Raw genomic sequence first — 14,967 nt, forward strand, 5'->3', positions numbered from 1 at the left:
GTTGAATTATTTATACTTGCATATTTTTATTTGGTCTAATGAATTTGCTTTTAAAATATAATTCGTTGTTGAAAAAATCGTACATGTCACTCATTATTTATCATTACTTGATCTTTTCAATTTAACTTTTCTTTACATTTTATTCGTGATGACAAGTACATTTATAAGTAAAAAAGTTTAAAAAATTGAAATATTCACATATTCGGAAGGATACACATTTTAAACTTTTTTTTTACATTTTATTTATGATGACAAGTAAATCTATAAGTAAAAAAGTTAATGAAATTGAAAAATTCACATATTCGGAAGGATACACATTTTGAGGGGGTTTATGTTTACTTTTTTTCCGAGATCTTAATCAGTACTCCCTTTGTCTCTATTTACTTGTCCATATTTTTTCTTTTAGATGTTTCTATTTACTTGTCTATTTTGACAAATTAAGAAAGGACAATTTCTTTTCCTATTATACCCTCATACAAACTTCTTGAAAATTTCTAAGTTTTAATTCATCCTTTTTGAAGCCATATTTAATAAGGATAAAATTGTAACTTCACTATGTTAATTATTATTATCTTAATATGCCTGTTTTTTCTAAAGTGGACAACTAAATACTGACAGAAGGAGTAATATATAAATATTTATTTTTAAATACAATTCATGTTGGATCAAATATTTTTTCTAAAGTAAATTTATTGGTGATGAAATTCACCCATAATTGAAAGAAAAATCACATGAAAAAAATTAAATTTATCACATATAACTTTAGTGGTAGATCAACAAAAATATTTATCTAATCGATATTCGCTATTTTCATATTTGTAATTTGTATTGTAATATTTACAAAACATTAACATTTAACTTCATATGATAATATTATTCTTTATATGAATAATTTTTATTCATGTCAAATAAGATATGAGTCATGTGTTTGCAATATATAGGTAAGAATTTTATTTTAAAAAATTGTTTACTGGTATGAAAATTTGAGTGTTTTAATTTAAAATATAACTAATATATATATATATATATATATATATATATATAAGTAGGTAATCGTTCTTTTTTCTTCTAATGAAGATTTATAATTTATTTTGTCTAGAAATTTCAATATTGTCTTAGTAAAAATAAAATCATAAATATTAAAAAATACGGAGCCCCTAAATCAATAACTATTTTTCAATTCACTATATAATTTTGAATCATGGTCCCAAAAATATTTAATATTTAATTATTTTGTTCAAAAATACACTTATCTAAAACATGAAAACTTTATTATAGTGTAATAAAAGGTGAAACTTCTTCAACAAAAAACTTCATAGCACTTTGCTAGAGTTGGAAATTTCTCTAATTGGTGAAATTATAGCACCATGGGCTACAATTTGATGAGCTTATTCCAATTGCAACACACAATCATGACTCATGAGCTTGAATATTGTTTTTGAGTTCAAAAGAGGAGTGATGAAGAAAATAATATTTTTTTTCTATTTATGCTTATTTCAACCACCATATTCACTCATGGTATCTATTTTAAATTTTTTTTATAAACATTCACAATTCTAATTTCAAACTCTAAAAAAATTCCTAAAAGTTTGATATTATTTACGGAGTTTGAACTTTTATAAGTTCATAATTCATAAATTGTTTTGCACTCTAATATATTAAGTTCAAATTCTATAAATCATTGACATTTATTGTGCTCTATTATATTGTGCTTTCTACTTGTCAAAAGTCGAAATCTAGTAATGTATTAAGGTAGTAACACATTTTATTTAGTATTATATTTATCAGATATTATTTTTGAGGCTAAATTTTAATTTTTGATGACTATCTCACCTAATTTTCTCTCTAAATATTTTAGGCGTAAAACAAACTAGTAGAGCACCACTTTACACACCTCACATTGCCCTTGCATTAGTTAACCAAGTAACGTATGAATAAAAACATATTTTCCCTCTTTAACTTTGGCCTAAAACTTATTTGAAATTACTAGCCTCCCCCTTTAGTAGCCCTGCATTAAGAATCCGAGCAGCATATAAAAAAAAAATCTAAATTTTTCAAGCAGTCGAATAACTTGTTCAAAGAATTGAAAGCAAAATTTTTATTCGACTATTGGGGCATTGGTCAGTGAAAAAAAAACAATCTGTACAGTAAGAATAAATAAGGCTAAAAGCATGTTTAAATTAGGTGTAACTAAAAATATCACTGCATCAATATTCTGTATTTGCATCAACTCAGTGATGCCCACGTCTAAGCGATGAAAAGAATCCTCCAGATGCCTTCTCCTTGCAACGATCTGCTTTTTCATGTCCAACCTGATTGACATGTCAAGTGTTACCGAGATAATATACAGACAGCTAAATTATTAAAAATCTCTTAGTGTGTGCAGGGAATTTGGAAAAATTATGAAACTTGAAAAAAAAAACAAAAAAAACAGGAGTATGATAAATGAAGAAGCATGTGCGCAAATGAGGATTGTTATTGAAGCAGGGACTGCCAACTCTGAAGGAGTTCAAAGAGAGTGAACTCTTTAATGAACTACAATTTATATTATCAAGCATGAGTTGGTGATTGACAGAAAATAATCTTCCACCCCCAATAAATCCCAAATCAAGAGATGTATGTACGGCTACATTTATCGTCAAGGACAACAAATAATTGTTAACTGATCAACGTCAGAGCAGAAAACACATACCTCTTTTGCTATTTGCTGCAAAATATCGACTATTGCAGAAAAGTCAGGTCTGGATGTTGGATCTTGCTGCCAGCATGTGTCGAGCAGATCAGCAAGTTTAGGAGGAGTGTGCTTGGGTATAGTTGGTCGCAAACCCTGGAAGCAGTTAGAAACTTAATGCCATACCATTTGTGCATATGCATTTCGACATGCATGTGATGAGAAAGCAATGTGCAATCAACTAATATAGTCATATGACGTCAAAGAAAATCAAATAACAGAAACATTACCTTCTGGACCACTCCAATAGCAGCTTGCAAGGGGGTTAAGTACTCATATGGAATCTGGGTAAAACAAAGCAAGTAAACATAGGTATAAACCAAGAATACACACAACAAAACAAAGGTTAATTCAAAATTTTCCAATCACATATTAGTACCTTTCCTGTCAGCAACTCCCATAGCACAACCCCAAAACTGAATACGTCTGCTTTGTGATCATAGGGCTTGTGTTCTATTACCTTCAAGAAGAGAGATGCTGAAATAAGCCAATGCAGCTAGTCTAACCATCCAATTAGTTTTCCTATTTTGGAGAAACTCCCGAATCAGAAAGATCTCACGAATATCACAATAACGAAATTTTTTTTCCCGAGTTTCTATAACCCTTCCCATTCTCCATCTAGTTTAACTGCTATTTAAGCAACTTCAGTGACTCTTAGAATGACACAAATGTTATACCAAATTAAATGGAGTCCTTAACACCATGGGCTTGCCTCGAGCAGCCTTAATCCTTGATCATCGCTGCATGTACCAACTAAGCACAACCTCGTTAAGTTTCATCAACCACTACTCACACCTAGGAGGAAGCTATACCTAACAAATGTTGGACTTTCTTGCCTTGTAACAACCAATGAAATACCTCACACTTATACAGCCAAAACCCTAGCCACCACTATAGTAAACTTTAGAGTTTGAATTCACAAATCAACTGCGCAGAGAGTTGATATCCAGTGCTTGTAACCACACCACTCCAGTTAAACCAAAAAAAAACCTGATAGGTACTGCATAGTTTCAGCCGCCTTTAATTTCAATGATGGAAATATAACAAAACTAATAAACTGTGTTTTCTTCCCAATTTAAGCATTTAAGGTTAGTTTCTAACTATGGGCATACCTCAGGGGCCATCCATCTGTAAGTACCGGTCTCTGCTGTCATGACACCGGTTTGTGCCTTTACCCTGGCAACACCAAAATCAGCCACTTTAACGACCTGAAAAAAGAAATTAGGTAAAAGATGATAAGCAACTGACTAACTTAAGTTATATTGACCTTGACTAAATTGAGTATAATTATTTTTGGGCATCCACTTGTGAAATATAAAGCTGATAAAAGGGTATATTGGTTAATTTAACACTTAGACAAGCATCACCGACTGATTCTTTCAGTTGAAAATATAACATGATCCACATATTTTCCACGAACTTCTAGCAAATTATTGATTACAAACTACTGTCATCTAATTTTAGACAAAATATTCCACCAACTGAATTCACAATAGCGCAGTGTGGATGAAGCACTAATTACTACAACAGCATTCTCAATGAAATCCCACAACTGGGGTCTGTACACAGACCTTACCTCTACCTCATAGAGGTAGACAGTCAGTCTTCGAAAGATGAAGCACTAATTACAAGCCAACAAATTAAATCTATAATAGAACCATGCATGCCCAAAACACATTTAATTAAGCCTAGGTACACTGAACAAATGTTTTCACTCAAATTAAAAGGAACTTTAAGGTAAAATTAGTTGAAAACAAAAATATCAGTGAAAGGTTACAGGATAAATGAAAGATTGCAGCCTTAATTTGGCACTATTGAACTCGAATGTTATGGACTGAATTTCAAGGTGAAGCTTAATTAAAAAATTACAATGTAATAATCGAAAGTCTGGATAAACCAAAGGAAGCAATTGCATCATTAATTCATTTTGCACACTTTGTCTCCAAAATCAGACTCTGTCTGTAGGGAGAAGTGAAGTCCTTCTACAACTGCAGACATGGTGGTAACTGAAACTACATTTTCAATTACAGCATGTCAGACTTTTAGACTCAAAACTTGCTTGTATTCTCAAATGCTTTCTGGAAAAGCAATATATTTTTCATGAAAAAAATTTGAAGTAAACAGAGGTGCATCATTGATTCACCTTGAGCAGATTAACTGTAGGCTGATAATAAAATTTTTAGCAAATGTCCCAAGTTCAAGTGGACCATTATTGCTTAGTAAAAAGTGAATAAAAAAATGTAATCAGAGGTATTTAAAATATGCAGATTTCTATATCCTTGGTGACATAAGCCTCTTTCATGTTTTTGGCCCTTGAATACTAGCCAATGGTTATACATTTGCGCAAAAGAAAAAGGAAATCAATATTTGTAAGCAAATTTAGTTAGACATGATCAAATAGACTAGTATAAATTGATGAATCATTCATATACCACAGCAACTGAAATTTACAATAATACAGCACACAAAGTATATGGTTTTCAGTCTTAACTGAAAAGAGCATCTTACTTCATTTTCATCCATCAGTAGATTGGCGGCCTTCAAGTCCCTATGTATAATATTATTTTGATGCAGGTAGTTCATCCCTTTGGATACATCAATCGCTACTTTAAGCACAGTAGGTAGTTTAAAACTGCCCCTTTGTTTATGTAAATAGTCATATACACTTCCCCCAGACATGTACTCTACAACCAAAGAAATGTAAAATAAACATATAATAAGAAACTCAGATTGCAATAGATGAAGTGGTTTTGAAAACAGTAACAATTCAATTTTGAAACAATTCTGCCAGTTGAGTGGACCTGAATTTGACATTTAATACCTGTTACTATACACAAGTTGGGAGGGCTAGTACAAGCCCCTATGAATTGCACAACGTTCTTGTGACGAACTTTTCTGCAAGTACAAATATAACACAGTATCAGAGGAAAGATAACCACTTGACATGGTGCATAATCTTCTATTTGTCCTGAAAAGTATAGGATATTGGAAAGTGACAATATACCACATTGTCTGAACACAGTTTAAGCACAGAGAAATACATCAAAGATAATAGCCATAAGTTCATAGGGAGGTAAGCGGACAGACCTCATGATATACACTTCTTGGGCGAACTCCGTCTGCAATTCTGTGTTCAAGCGCTCAGATTTTAGAATTTTAATAGCTACTTCTTGACTGCAGTATGTACCTTTATATCTGAAACAAATACCTAATTAATTAAGTCTCCAGGAAACGCAAATGACCAGATGAATGATTTAGCTCATAACAAACTTACAAGTCACCATATGAACCAGATGCAATCTTGTATTCAAATTTTAGTAGCTGATGATCAATTTCCCAGACATCAATGCCATCAAAAGGTATTGTCAAATGGTCAAATTCACATTTGATCATGTCTTGTTCCTGCTTTTTTAGTGATTTTGATGGGCTAGGCCATGATTTCTGCATGGAGCTACCCTTGTTAAATGATAAGTACACAAACCTTACATACAACTGGCAAAAAAATATATTGCTCAGAAAGGAAAGCAAGGAAAGACTTATGCTAGTTACTGAGGAAGTATCATCATTATGCAAACAGCAAGATGTCCGCTCTTAGTACAGCTTCTAGTATATACCCAAGAGATAGGAACGATAATTAAAAAGTCATCTACAATACGATTCTATAAATAAGATTGCAAACTCATGACTGCTCCTTTCCCTGTTCAGGGATTTCATGTCAGCATCCAGAAATCGATAGGTATGGACACAAACATAAAACTGAACCTGATTGTTAATTCTGGGGACTCCAATCATGAACAAGCCACTCTTTATCTATTACTCCATTTCTTTTAAGTAGATGTCCAATAAGATCATGAGGGTGCCTCGATAGCAAGAAATCTGGTATTTTCTCTCTTATTGAACCCAAATATATGAAAGTACTAAAAGCATGGAGCTTGTAGCTAGCATTTCACAATTTAACGGGGAGCAAAAAGCAACTGTGGATCTCTTTACACATTATTTTATAATTGATTTGTGTAACTAAACTAGATTTTCAGGTATCCATATATCTTGTGTAACCAACCTTTTCTAGATGTAACTACATTGAAAACGTAATTTAGCAGCATACATAACTTGGGACCTAAAAACAATTGTCTCAACAAAGAAAAAAAACCATAAAACATTAGTAAAAAAACAACACAATGCTTTAGTCCCAAGGAGTAACACAGCACGTTTGACCACACAAATTCTATCTAGCATGATACAACTTTTTTTTAAAACTTTTTTTAGCATGATACAACACTTGATCGCCAGGAAAGAATATTTGAAAATAAAGGACCCGGGCACTAAACAGCTTTAAGAAAGTCTTAAGGTTCCAGAAGTCATTATAATTGGAGAATGATTCTATTTTCAAAGAATCATCCGTCATACATAGTTGGATTTAATTAGTGTAATGAAAAAAACACGAACAGAAATCTCAGAATATCAATGTCATCGTATAAAACAAAATAACAGGAAAGTACCTCCGTTCTCGAGATTTCCCTCTCTAATGCAGCTCGAAGTTGCACAACTTCCTGATAAGAAATGAGATCAGAAGGAATAACAGACCACCCCCACCATGCTCTAAAAACCATGGAAGATGATAATGGAAACAGAAATTTAAACCATGTATACATAATCTGTCACTTCCTGATATTAGGTCAGAAAACATAACAGACATGAATCCAGATCAAAGTGACCTGGTCAGTAAATGAGGATATAATGTCAGATACATACCTCATAGGGCCAACCATCAACAACAAAGACATCTAGGGAGTAGCCATCCACAGTGGAAAAGGCATGTGCTTCCTGGATGTTCAGCCCAAGCTCAGCTAGTAATGAAGTTAACTGTCATATTCAAAGGTTCATCATCGTCTCAGATTTCTTCTTCATGAGATATAAACTTATAAGAAACACTACTTGTTTTCTAGCAATACCAATCTTTTCTCATCACACAACCTAACAATACCAAGGACAACTTTTTATGAATCATAGTGCGCAATCAAAAATGATTATATCTGCTTTACTTGTGCATCTCAGATCATGCTACATTTTGTAATCTGTATTAAGATGAGAATAGTCTGTTTCATGAAACAGATGGAACACACAAAGCCATGCCCGTACGTCTACAAATGTAATATATCAAGCACATAATGTATTGAAATAAATTAAAAGCATCAATTACCTGGCTGAGAAGTTTTGGCTTGTCAACCATTGAGAATGTTATTTCATGCATTGGCCTGCATAGTTAATTAAATTTAATGCTTCATACTCATCAAAGCGGCATGTAGAAAGAAAAGGGAAAGAAGTGAAAGTGCTTGAGGATTTTGATGCCAACATTGTCAAGTTTGTGATAGTCATACTTGGACATCACAATAATGACAAGACATACATAGATTTTGGGTGAATTGGGTAGTTTTTTCAAGTAGTGTTGTAGGTGTCCTCTCTGGTTACCCTAAAATGGGTGCTATAAAGGATAAATGTAGTTGAAGAAACCAAGAAAAAGTGTAAAATCTCAAAATAAAATTATAACAATGATAATTGTAATGTCCGGACCAACTGGCATGCACCTCAACTAATTCTACTAGATACCTGCCACCTCCCACCAACTACAGGTATCATATGGAAAGAATCATCTATTGTTTTTCTCTCTGCTTGGATTTGAACTTGAGACCTCATGGTTCTTAACCACTTAACTGACCACTAGGCCATACCCTTGGTGCTAAAGATATCAAAAATTTTACCGTGAAATATTTGCACAAGTAGGAGCAGCATCCTCATCTTGAACTTCAGATTTGATAACTTCGCTAGCTAGGGCTTCAAGATTAGGAGAAGAACCAAAGGCAGGTGGAGGATGGATGCTACACATAAAAAGGGAGGTAATTATTTAGCATAGTTAATGACAACTAAGAATTCAAAATTATACTGAAGGAGATTTAAACAATGGAAAGGGGATTCAATTAATCACTAGTCACTAGATAGTCAAAAAAGTAAAATTACCTTCTGCTAATTTGCTCCTTTGCAGAGCTCGAATAAACAGAATCTACTGAGTTTTCATCAGGAATGGGAGCAACCTGCGTGATGCCAAGTTCGATTCAATCCACAACTAGCATAAACTGGGATCAATTAGATACTGAAGAAGCAACCATAAAATAAAATACAAAGGCCCAAGATATCATGGAGATGCATTGCACTGGTGAACTACTTGAAGTGAAATACATTTAATACATCCTCCTTAAATCCAAAAAAGACATATTTTAATGTTCACCATATCAAAAGCAAAAACAGCTATATACAAGGTGTTATTTGCAAGCTTGTGAAGCCTCAATCTCCACAGACTGCTTACCTGCACCAACCGGACTTCAAAGGCAGGTCTATTAGCTGGATCATGTGCAAGATGTAGTAATCGCTTGTGTGTGAGTACATCTTCTGCCCTCTCAATATTCACATCCAATGCGTACCTTAAGTTTAAAAAAAAAATCAATTCATTGATCAATCAATTTTGGCTGTGGCACTAGTAAATCGCAACATTGTTGCCTGAAAGCGAACAGTACTGAACTGATTATCGAATTCATTTGGTTCAACGAAATCTTAAGCGAAACAATGAGTGATATTTTTCGACTTGTAAAAACTTGATGATTAAATATGATAAGAAGATAGGAACTAACGAACAAAATTCCTAAAATCTCTTAAAAGCACAACAAAACAAATGGGAATGGACAACTGCACTCAATTATGTTCAAACATACATTGAAGATCATAGGTAAAAATAGTATCGTCTATATAAAAAAAAAACAATATAATTAAACCGTAAATGATGAACGGAGTAACGAGGAGTGAGAGAATAAAGAGGTAAAAGTTATACTACCGAGTAGGAAGGCGATTGAAATGAGCCCAAAGTTCATCGTCAAAAGCAGATTGTAAAGTGTCGTTGTTGTCAGATTCTTCTTTAAGCCTCCGAAGAACCTCATTGTAAACCTCCAATTTTTTCCTATGAAAACGACCACTGGAAGTGGCCGAATCCACCACTCTACTGCCACAACTCTCGTTATCCTTTATTGCCATTTGAGTCGCGGTGCAGTTTACGTAAAGTGAATGAGATGAAAATTTCAAAATTCTATATGCATGTTTGTTGAGTGGTTTTTGAATCCAATGAATGTAGGTGAGCTGACCCGGAGGCGGAGAGGGGTTTCGTGTTTTCTTGAAAAGATAGATGTAATGTAACCGCGGCGCATGTACAGTCAACTTGACGTGGATTTGCTTTATCTTCGCCTTTTATATAATCTTCCTTAAGAAATATTCTCACCTTTCACAATAGAAACTCTATTTAACTCAGTCATGATTAAACCCACCCACAACAACTGGTACTACTGAAGAGTAATAATAAATAATACTTCTACCTCCCTTTTAATTTATTAAACTAAATCTTTGAAAATAAAAATACTATAGAATTAGTAAATAAATATAGCAACATATTAAAAGTGTGGGTGGGAGGGACGGATTAGAAAATAAAACGGAACAGATTACGCATATTCCCCGAATATTAGCTGGCCTTTTAAGTTATTTCTGTTATCTTTTAGGATGTTTTAAACTTTTCTTTTACTGAATTGGCAATTCTATCGAAATCCTCCTTCTATGAATTATAATTATGTTATTGTTATTGCATATTAGCTGGGCTATTAAGCCAAAGCTCACCGCAATAATAGCCAATCAGCGTTCCACAAACGGGATCCACCGTTGCTAATAACATCAATGTGTAAAAATCTTTTGAGACGAACAGTACATAATTAAGTAGGTACACTTTATCTAAAATAGTACAACTAATTTACACGATAATATGGTTTATATGGATAATAATACTTGATACAAAGCTTGTCTGTACAATCAAAGAATAAATGATCTTATATTAAAAAGGTTGTTTATGAATATATGGAAATAACTATATTAATTGAAAGAACTATATATATACTCTTTAAAAATTATTTCATTTCATTAAATAAAATAATTTGATAAATCTTTTTGAAGAGGGAGCTAATCATTTTGATAATATACCAGAGCAGTTTCAGTAATACATGAATTATTATATTTAGTACTACGCTCATCAGGAAAATGTTACCTATTAATAATTGTTTTAAGTCTTTTATTAGAGTATTTTTTATAAGAGACTTTATAATTTTTTGCTCGTGAACTTTTGGGTTGAAAACGAGTTTGCCTGCAAATTAAAGACATGAAATGTAGATATGAGAAAGCGAGGGATCCTAAATGATCATTTGCAAATTGTTGTTCTTACTTTGAAAGTTTATTGTTCTAATTTCTATCGAGTCATCAAATCATGAACATATATAACTCGTGTAAATAAATATATTGAGTCATTATATTGTTTAATTTTATCAAATATCGTAATTGTATAATTCATATTATATTTATGTTTTTAGTACAATATAAGCTAACTTGAGATTGAAGCTGAGCAACTAATTTAAATTTGAAGTGCATTTTTTCGTAATAAGCCTTAAATAGAGACTTACTAAAACCTCCTTCTAATGATGAGATTAATTTCTCTTTTTTAAAAATAAATAAATTGACTTTCAAAAACAAAGTGATTGTACTCAATATTTCATTGTTGACTTTTGGCTCAAGGAGAATGGTACTCTATTAATAATTTTGTTTATGGAATTAATATTAAGGATATAAGATTTTCCTGTTTGAGGGATTACATTTGATATCCATGCATGCACCTACCTTAATTATAGTTATTTTATGTATTTGTTTTACTTTTTCTTATTTGTTGATTAATTTGGCTCTCCACCATATACACGTCATCATTATCTTTTTGACGATCAAATTAGGCAAAATTCCTATTTCAGATACTCCATTGTGATTTGTTAAAAGTGTAAGATCCTCCATTAACGAGTCAAATTCCTTTTTTTTTTTTTAATCATCTACCTTTTGAACTTCTTTAACATCTTTAATTTGAAAAATCAAGTGCAAAGTTACTAGAGATGCAAAGAAAAAAAAAAGGAAGAAATGTCTCGATCGATATTATGAGATTTGTATTCAACTTGCAATTTTGTTTTGTATAAAATATAAAGGAGCCGTGATATGTGTGGTCTTTAATCTTAATTAATCATATCATTATAGAAATATATATTGTAATTAGAATAATTCAGAATCCGCCCATGGCATTAAAGTGGCCGACCTGATTGCTCTAACTCTAGATGCGCATAAACAAATCGTATAAACCCTAGTTATAGATTAACCAAATGAAAAATTCAATATAAATATTACTACAAAGTACCAATTCATTGAGTAATTTAACTTATCAGTGTGTCATAAATATATTTAATTAAATAATATAAGAGCGTGACAAATTAATAAAATTTTGACTTTTTTCCTACTTAGTTTAGTTGAGCGAGTGTAATTTAATCATATATATTTGAAATACTCGTCGTTACCTTCTATGATGATTTGAAATTTATTATCGTAAACACAATGTATTTACCAAAGAATAAACAAATTACTATGAATGCTTTTTCTTTTTCTTTTTCCGAATAAAACCGAAAAAATATAACTCAATTTGTTTAATTGTATTCTCAACACACTTCTCATGTGCGAGCCTGATTATTTTTTATGGGTGAAAGTACGTAAAAATTCTTTTTGTTTCGATCTCAGAACATCTGTCTGCTATAATATCATGTTGAAGTTTGTGACCATTTCATCTAAAATCTTAACCTGTTAGAGAGAGAGTGCACACGTTATTATTTAATTGTATAGTGATAAAGAAAAAGAATGAAGTGAAAAGAGTATTTGAAAGTGGTCATGTTGTTAGGTTATGCAAATAATTATTAAAAGACAAGTAATATATATAGTAATAGAAGTTGTTTATCATAAATCACAAAATCAAAATCTTTTAACTCTTGTCATGTGAAGGAGATAAAAGGGAGAGGAATACTGTGAAATTAGGTCTTAGGTCTAACCCACACCCCAAAAGCTAGTTCAAAGGGAGGAGGATTGCCCAAGCCTTATAAGGAGGCCGCCCATCTCATTAACCACCGATGTAGGACTTTTGTCATTCTTTAACAAATACGTTGCCAACAAACAATATTAGTTATTAGGAGAAATAAATGTGTTAGGTGACCTTTGGGATTAAGGAAAGGTCATTTTATTTTAGTTAATATAAGCGGAGAGCTGCAGCCGGGGCCGGGCGGAATGGCGGCTTCCCCAAGTAATGCTTCAAATCGAATCTTATCCAACTCCATCAATCAATAATTTTATATATCCATATGCTTACGTGGAATAGAGTCACATATTCATTCATCCCTCTTCTTTTGATTTCATTAAAACTAGACTTTGGATGTTTTTCCAACGTGCTATCAATTAGCTGGGGCTGCTTCCACAAATACGACCCCACATTTAATTGTAATAATACAATTTACTCCATGTTCCGATTTAAAATTTGAAGAACCCAATTTGAATTTCAAAAAATTACATTTAAAAGTTTTTACTATTTCTTTTCACAACTGTGTGACAATTAATATTTGAACAAATATGATTTGAAACTTGATATTTTAGAATTTTCAATTCACTTCTTCGATCGATCACTAGTTATGCCACCCCTTGGTTTTGGTACTTTAATTTTAAGGCTTAATATATTAATAAACTTTTAATACTTGTCAATATATTTACTTTTATACTCAAAATATTTTTTATTTCGTTTGATCACATGATGAAGTATTATTCATGCTGGAGTAATTATAAATTTTCAATGTGTATGTTTGAGCTGTAATAAAACAAATGTTTGAGCTGTAATAAAACAAACAGAAGCAAGGACCACATTATATATATATATATATATCCACATTTTGATGTCATGTTTCTTTGTGGGCAAGTCATTTATTGTCCACACAATGCTTTCACCAGATTATTGGAAACTCACAACCAATAAATTGAATTTTAGTTTCATATGCTTTTGACAATCTTGATAAGATTACGATAAAGAAAATTTTTCCAGTAATTTATTGCAGGGGTCACATGTCTCTTGCGCTTATAAATGGTCCCTCTAAATTCAATTGTTTTGAATATTGATTTTGCATAGATATACATATATATATCAATCAACGAAAGAAACTAAAGTCATAATGTGATCATCAAATTTTGGATAGCTACCTTGGATATTTTTATCTAATCTTTCAAATCTCAATAATTCATTAAAAAAATTAAAGAACCACATATATATATATTCTTTTTTTAAAAAAGCATACACGTTTGGAGCAAGCTTGTTCTCTTTAATTTACCTTTTCTTGTCGCACATATGGGAAGATTATATCAATATTAAAAGGAAGAAAGGAAATGTTCTTTGACAAAATTAGACGTTGAAATAAAGAAGTTTTAGCAATTATTAGTACTTTATGTTTAAACCAAAAACATATTTTCCTTCTATTCTTTTGATAAAAGGATTAATAAGTTACAATTTCACTGTAGTGACCCTGCCTTCGTCATTTCCTCCCTGCAGCTAAGGTAACAATTTCGAATATATATATATACATACATATATATATATATATATATATAAACCTAAAAACTTATAAATTTATTAATTATTTTTATTGTGCTTTTTTTCTTTCTCAACCGATTAAAGCCAAGGTAACAATTTGTAGTTGATCATTTATTTCCATTGGGTGTACAATTATGTCATGGCTCGACACCCTCAACATAACAAGAAGGATGTAATTCGTGTATATGTTACGTCATTGAATCTAGACCAGTTTCTTAAGTTCATTGAATGTAGACATTATTACTACAACTATCATTTGATTTACAATTATTCACATTATTATTAACTTAATCAACCAATTAACTACTACTACTACTGCTTGTACTCGACAAAGGAATCCAAAATCCTGCTTATAATCCAAATCTTATATTTTTTTTGGTTCACAAACTTTAGCTTCACCAATTCGCAACTTGTAAAAGAGTCTGAAAGCTACTTATTTTTTATATAAAGCTAAGAGAAACGGAGAGGACATTATAAGTTTCAATAGTCAACCAACTGAGTAATTAAGATTCTCCAGAAAAAAAAATATCAAATCAGTTCTTAAAAATGGAAGTAAACAGTTTATTTTGTTTATTTATTTTGCAATATTCGTATGACAAATACTGAGAGACCACGTAGAGTAACGAATAGTGTCTACATCTAATATTTGTCTTTTTTTCTGAATCTGGAC

The 14,967-nt window shown here is 31.8% G+C and overlaps 1 protein-coding gene across 1 annotated transcript; it reads right to left on the reverse strand.

Annotated features, from left to right (window-relative positions):
• Window positions 1–2,081: 2,081 nt before the first annotated feature.
• LOC107008519 (serine/threonine-protein kinase STY46) lies at window positions 2,082–10,110 on the reverse strand. Its single transcript, XM_015207593.2, has 16 exons — window positions 9,615–10,110; window positions 9,093–9,207; window positions 8,747–8,820; window positions 8,491–8,607; window positions 7,932–7,986; window positions 7,484–7,594; window positions 7,231–7,281; window positions 6,006–6,172; window positions 5,819–5,926; window positions 5,553–5,626; window positions 5,240–5,415; window positions 3,844–3,939; window positions 3,111–3,191; window positions 2,962–3,015; window positions 2,693–2,827; window positions 2,082–2,312 (listed from the first exon to the last, which is right to left on the reverse strand). Exons 1-16 carry the CDS (start codon window positions 9,809–9,811, stop codon window positions 2,232–2,234), a joined length of 1,692 nt encoding a protein of 563 aa, XP_015063079.1. The 5' UTR covers window positions 9,812–10,110; the 3' UTR covers window positions 2,082–2,231.
• Between the last annotated feature and the right edge of the window lie 4,857 nt (window positions 10,111–14,967).

The sequence above is a fragment of the Solanum pennellii genome, chromosome 1, assembly GCF_001406875.1.
Source record: "Solanum pennellii chromosome 1, SPENNV200".
Lineage (NCBI taxonomy): Eukaryota > Viridiplantae > Streptophyta > Magnoliopsida > Solanales > Solanaceae > Solanum > Solanum pennellii.

Bases quoted from the DNA above. Each gene is read 5' to 3' on its own strand.
- LOC107008519 (XM_015207593.2), bottom strand. From the start codon at position 9,811: ATGGCAATAAAGGATAACGAGAGTTGTGGCAGTAGAGTGGTGGATTCG. The intron at 8,821-9,092 runs GTAAGCAGTCTG...GGCATCACGCAG, and splicing joins TTGAAGTCCGGTTGGTGCAG to GTTGCTCCCATTCCTGATGA. The intron at 5,416-5,552 runs GTATTAAATGTC...CTTTGGTTGTAG, and splicing joins CAACTTGTGTATAGTAACAG to AGTACATGTCTGGGGGAAGT.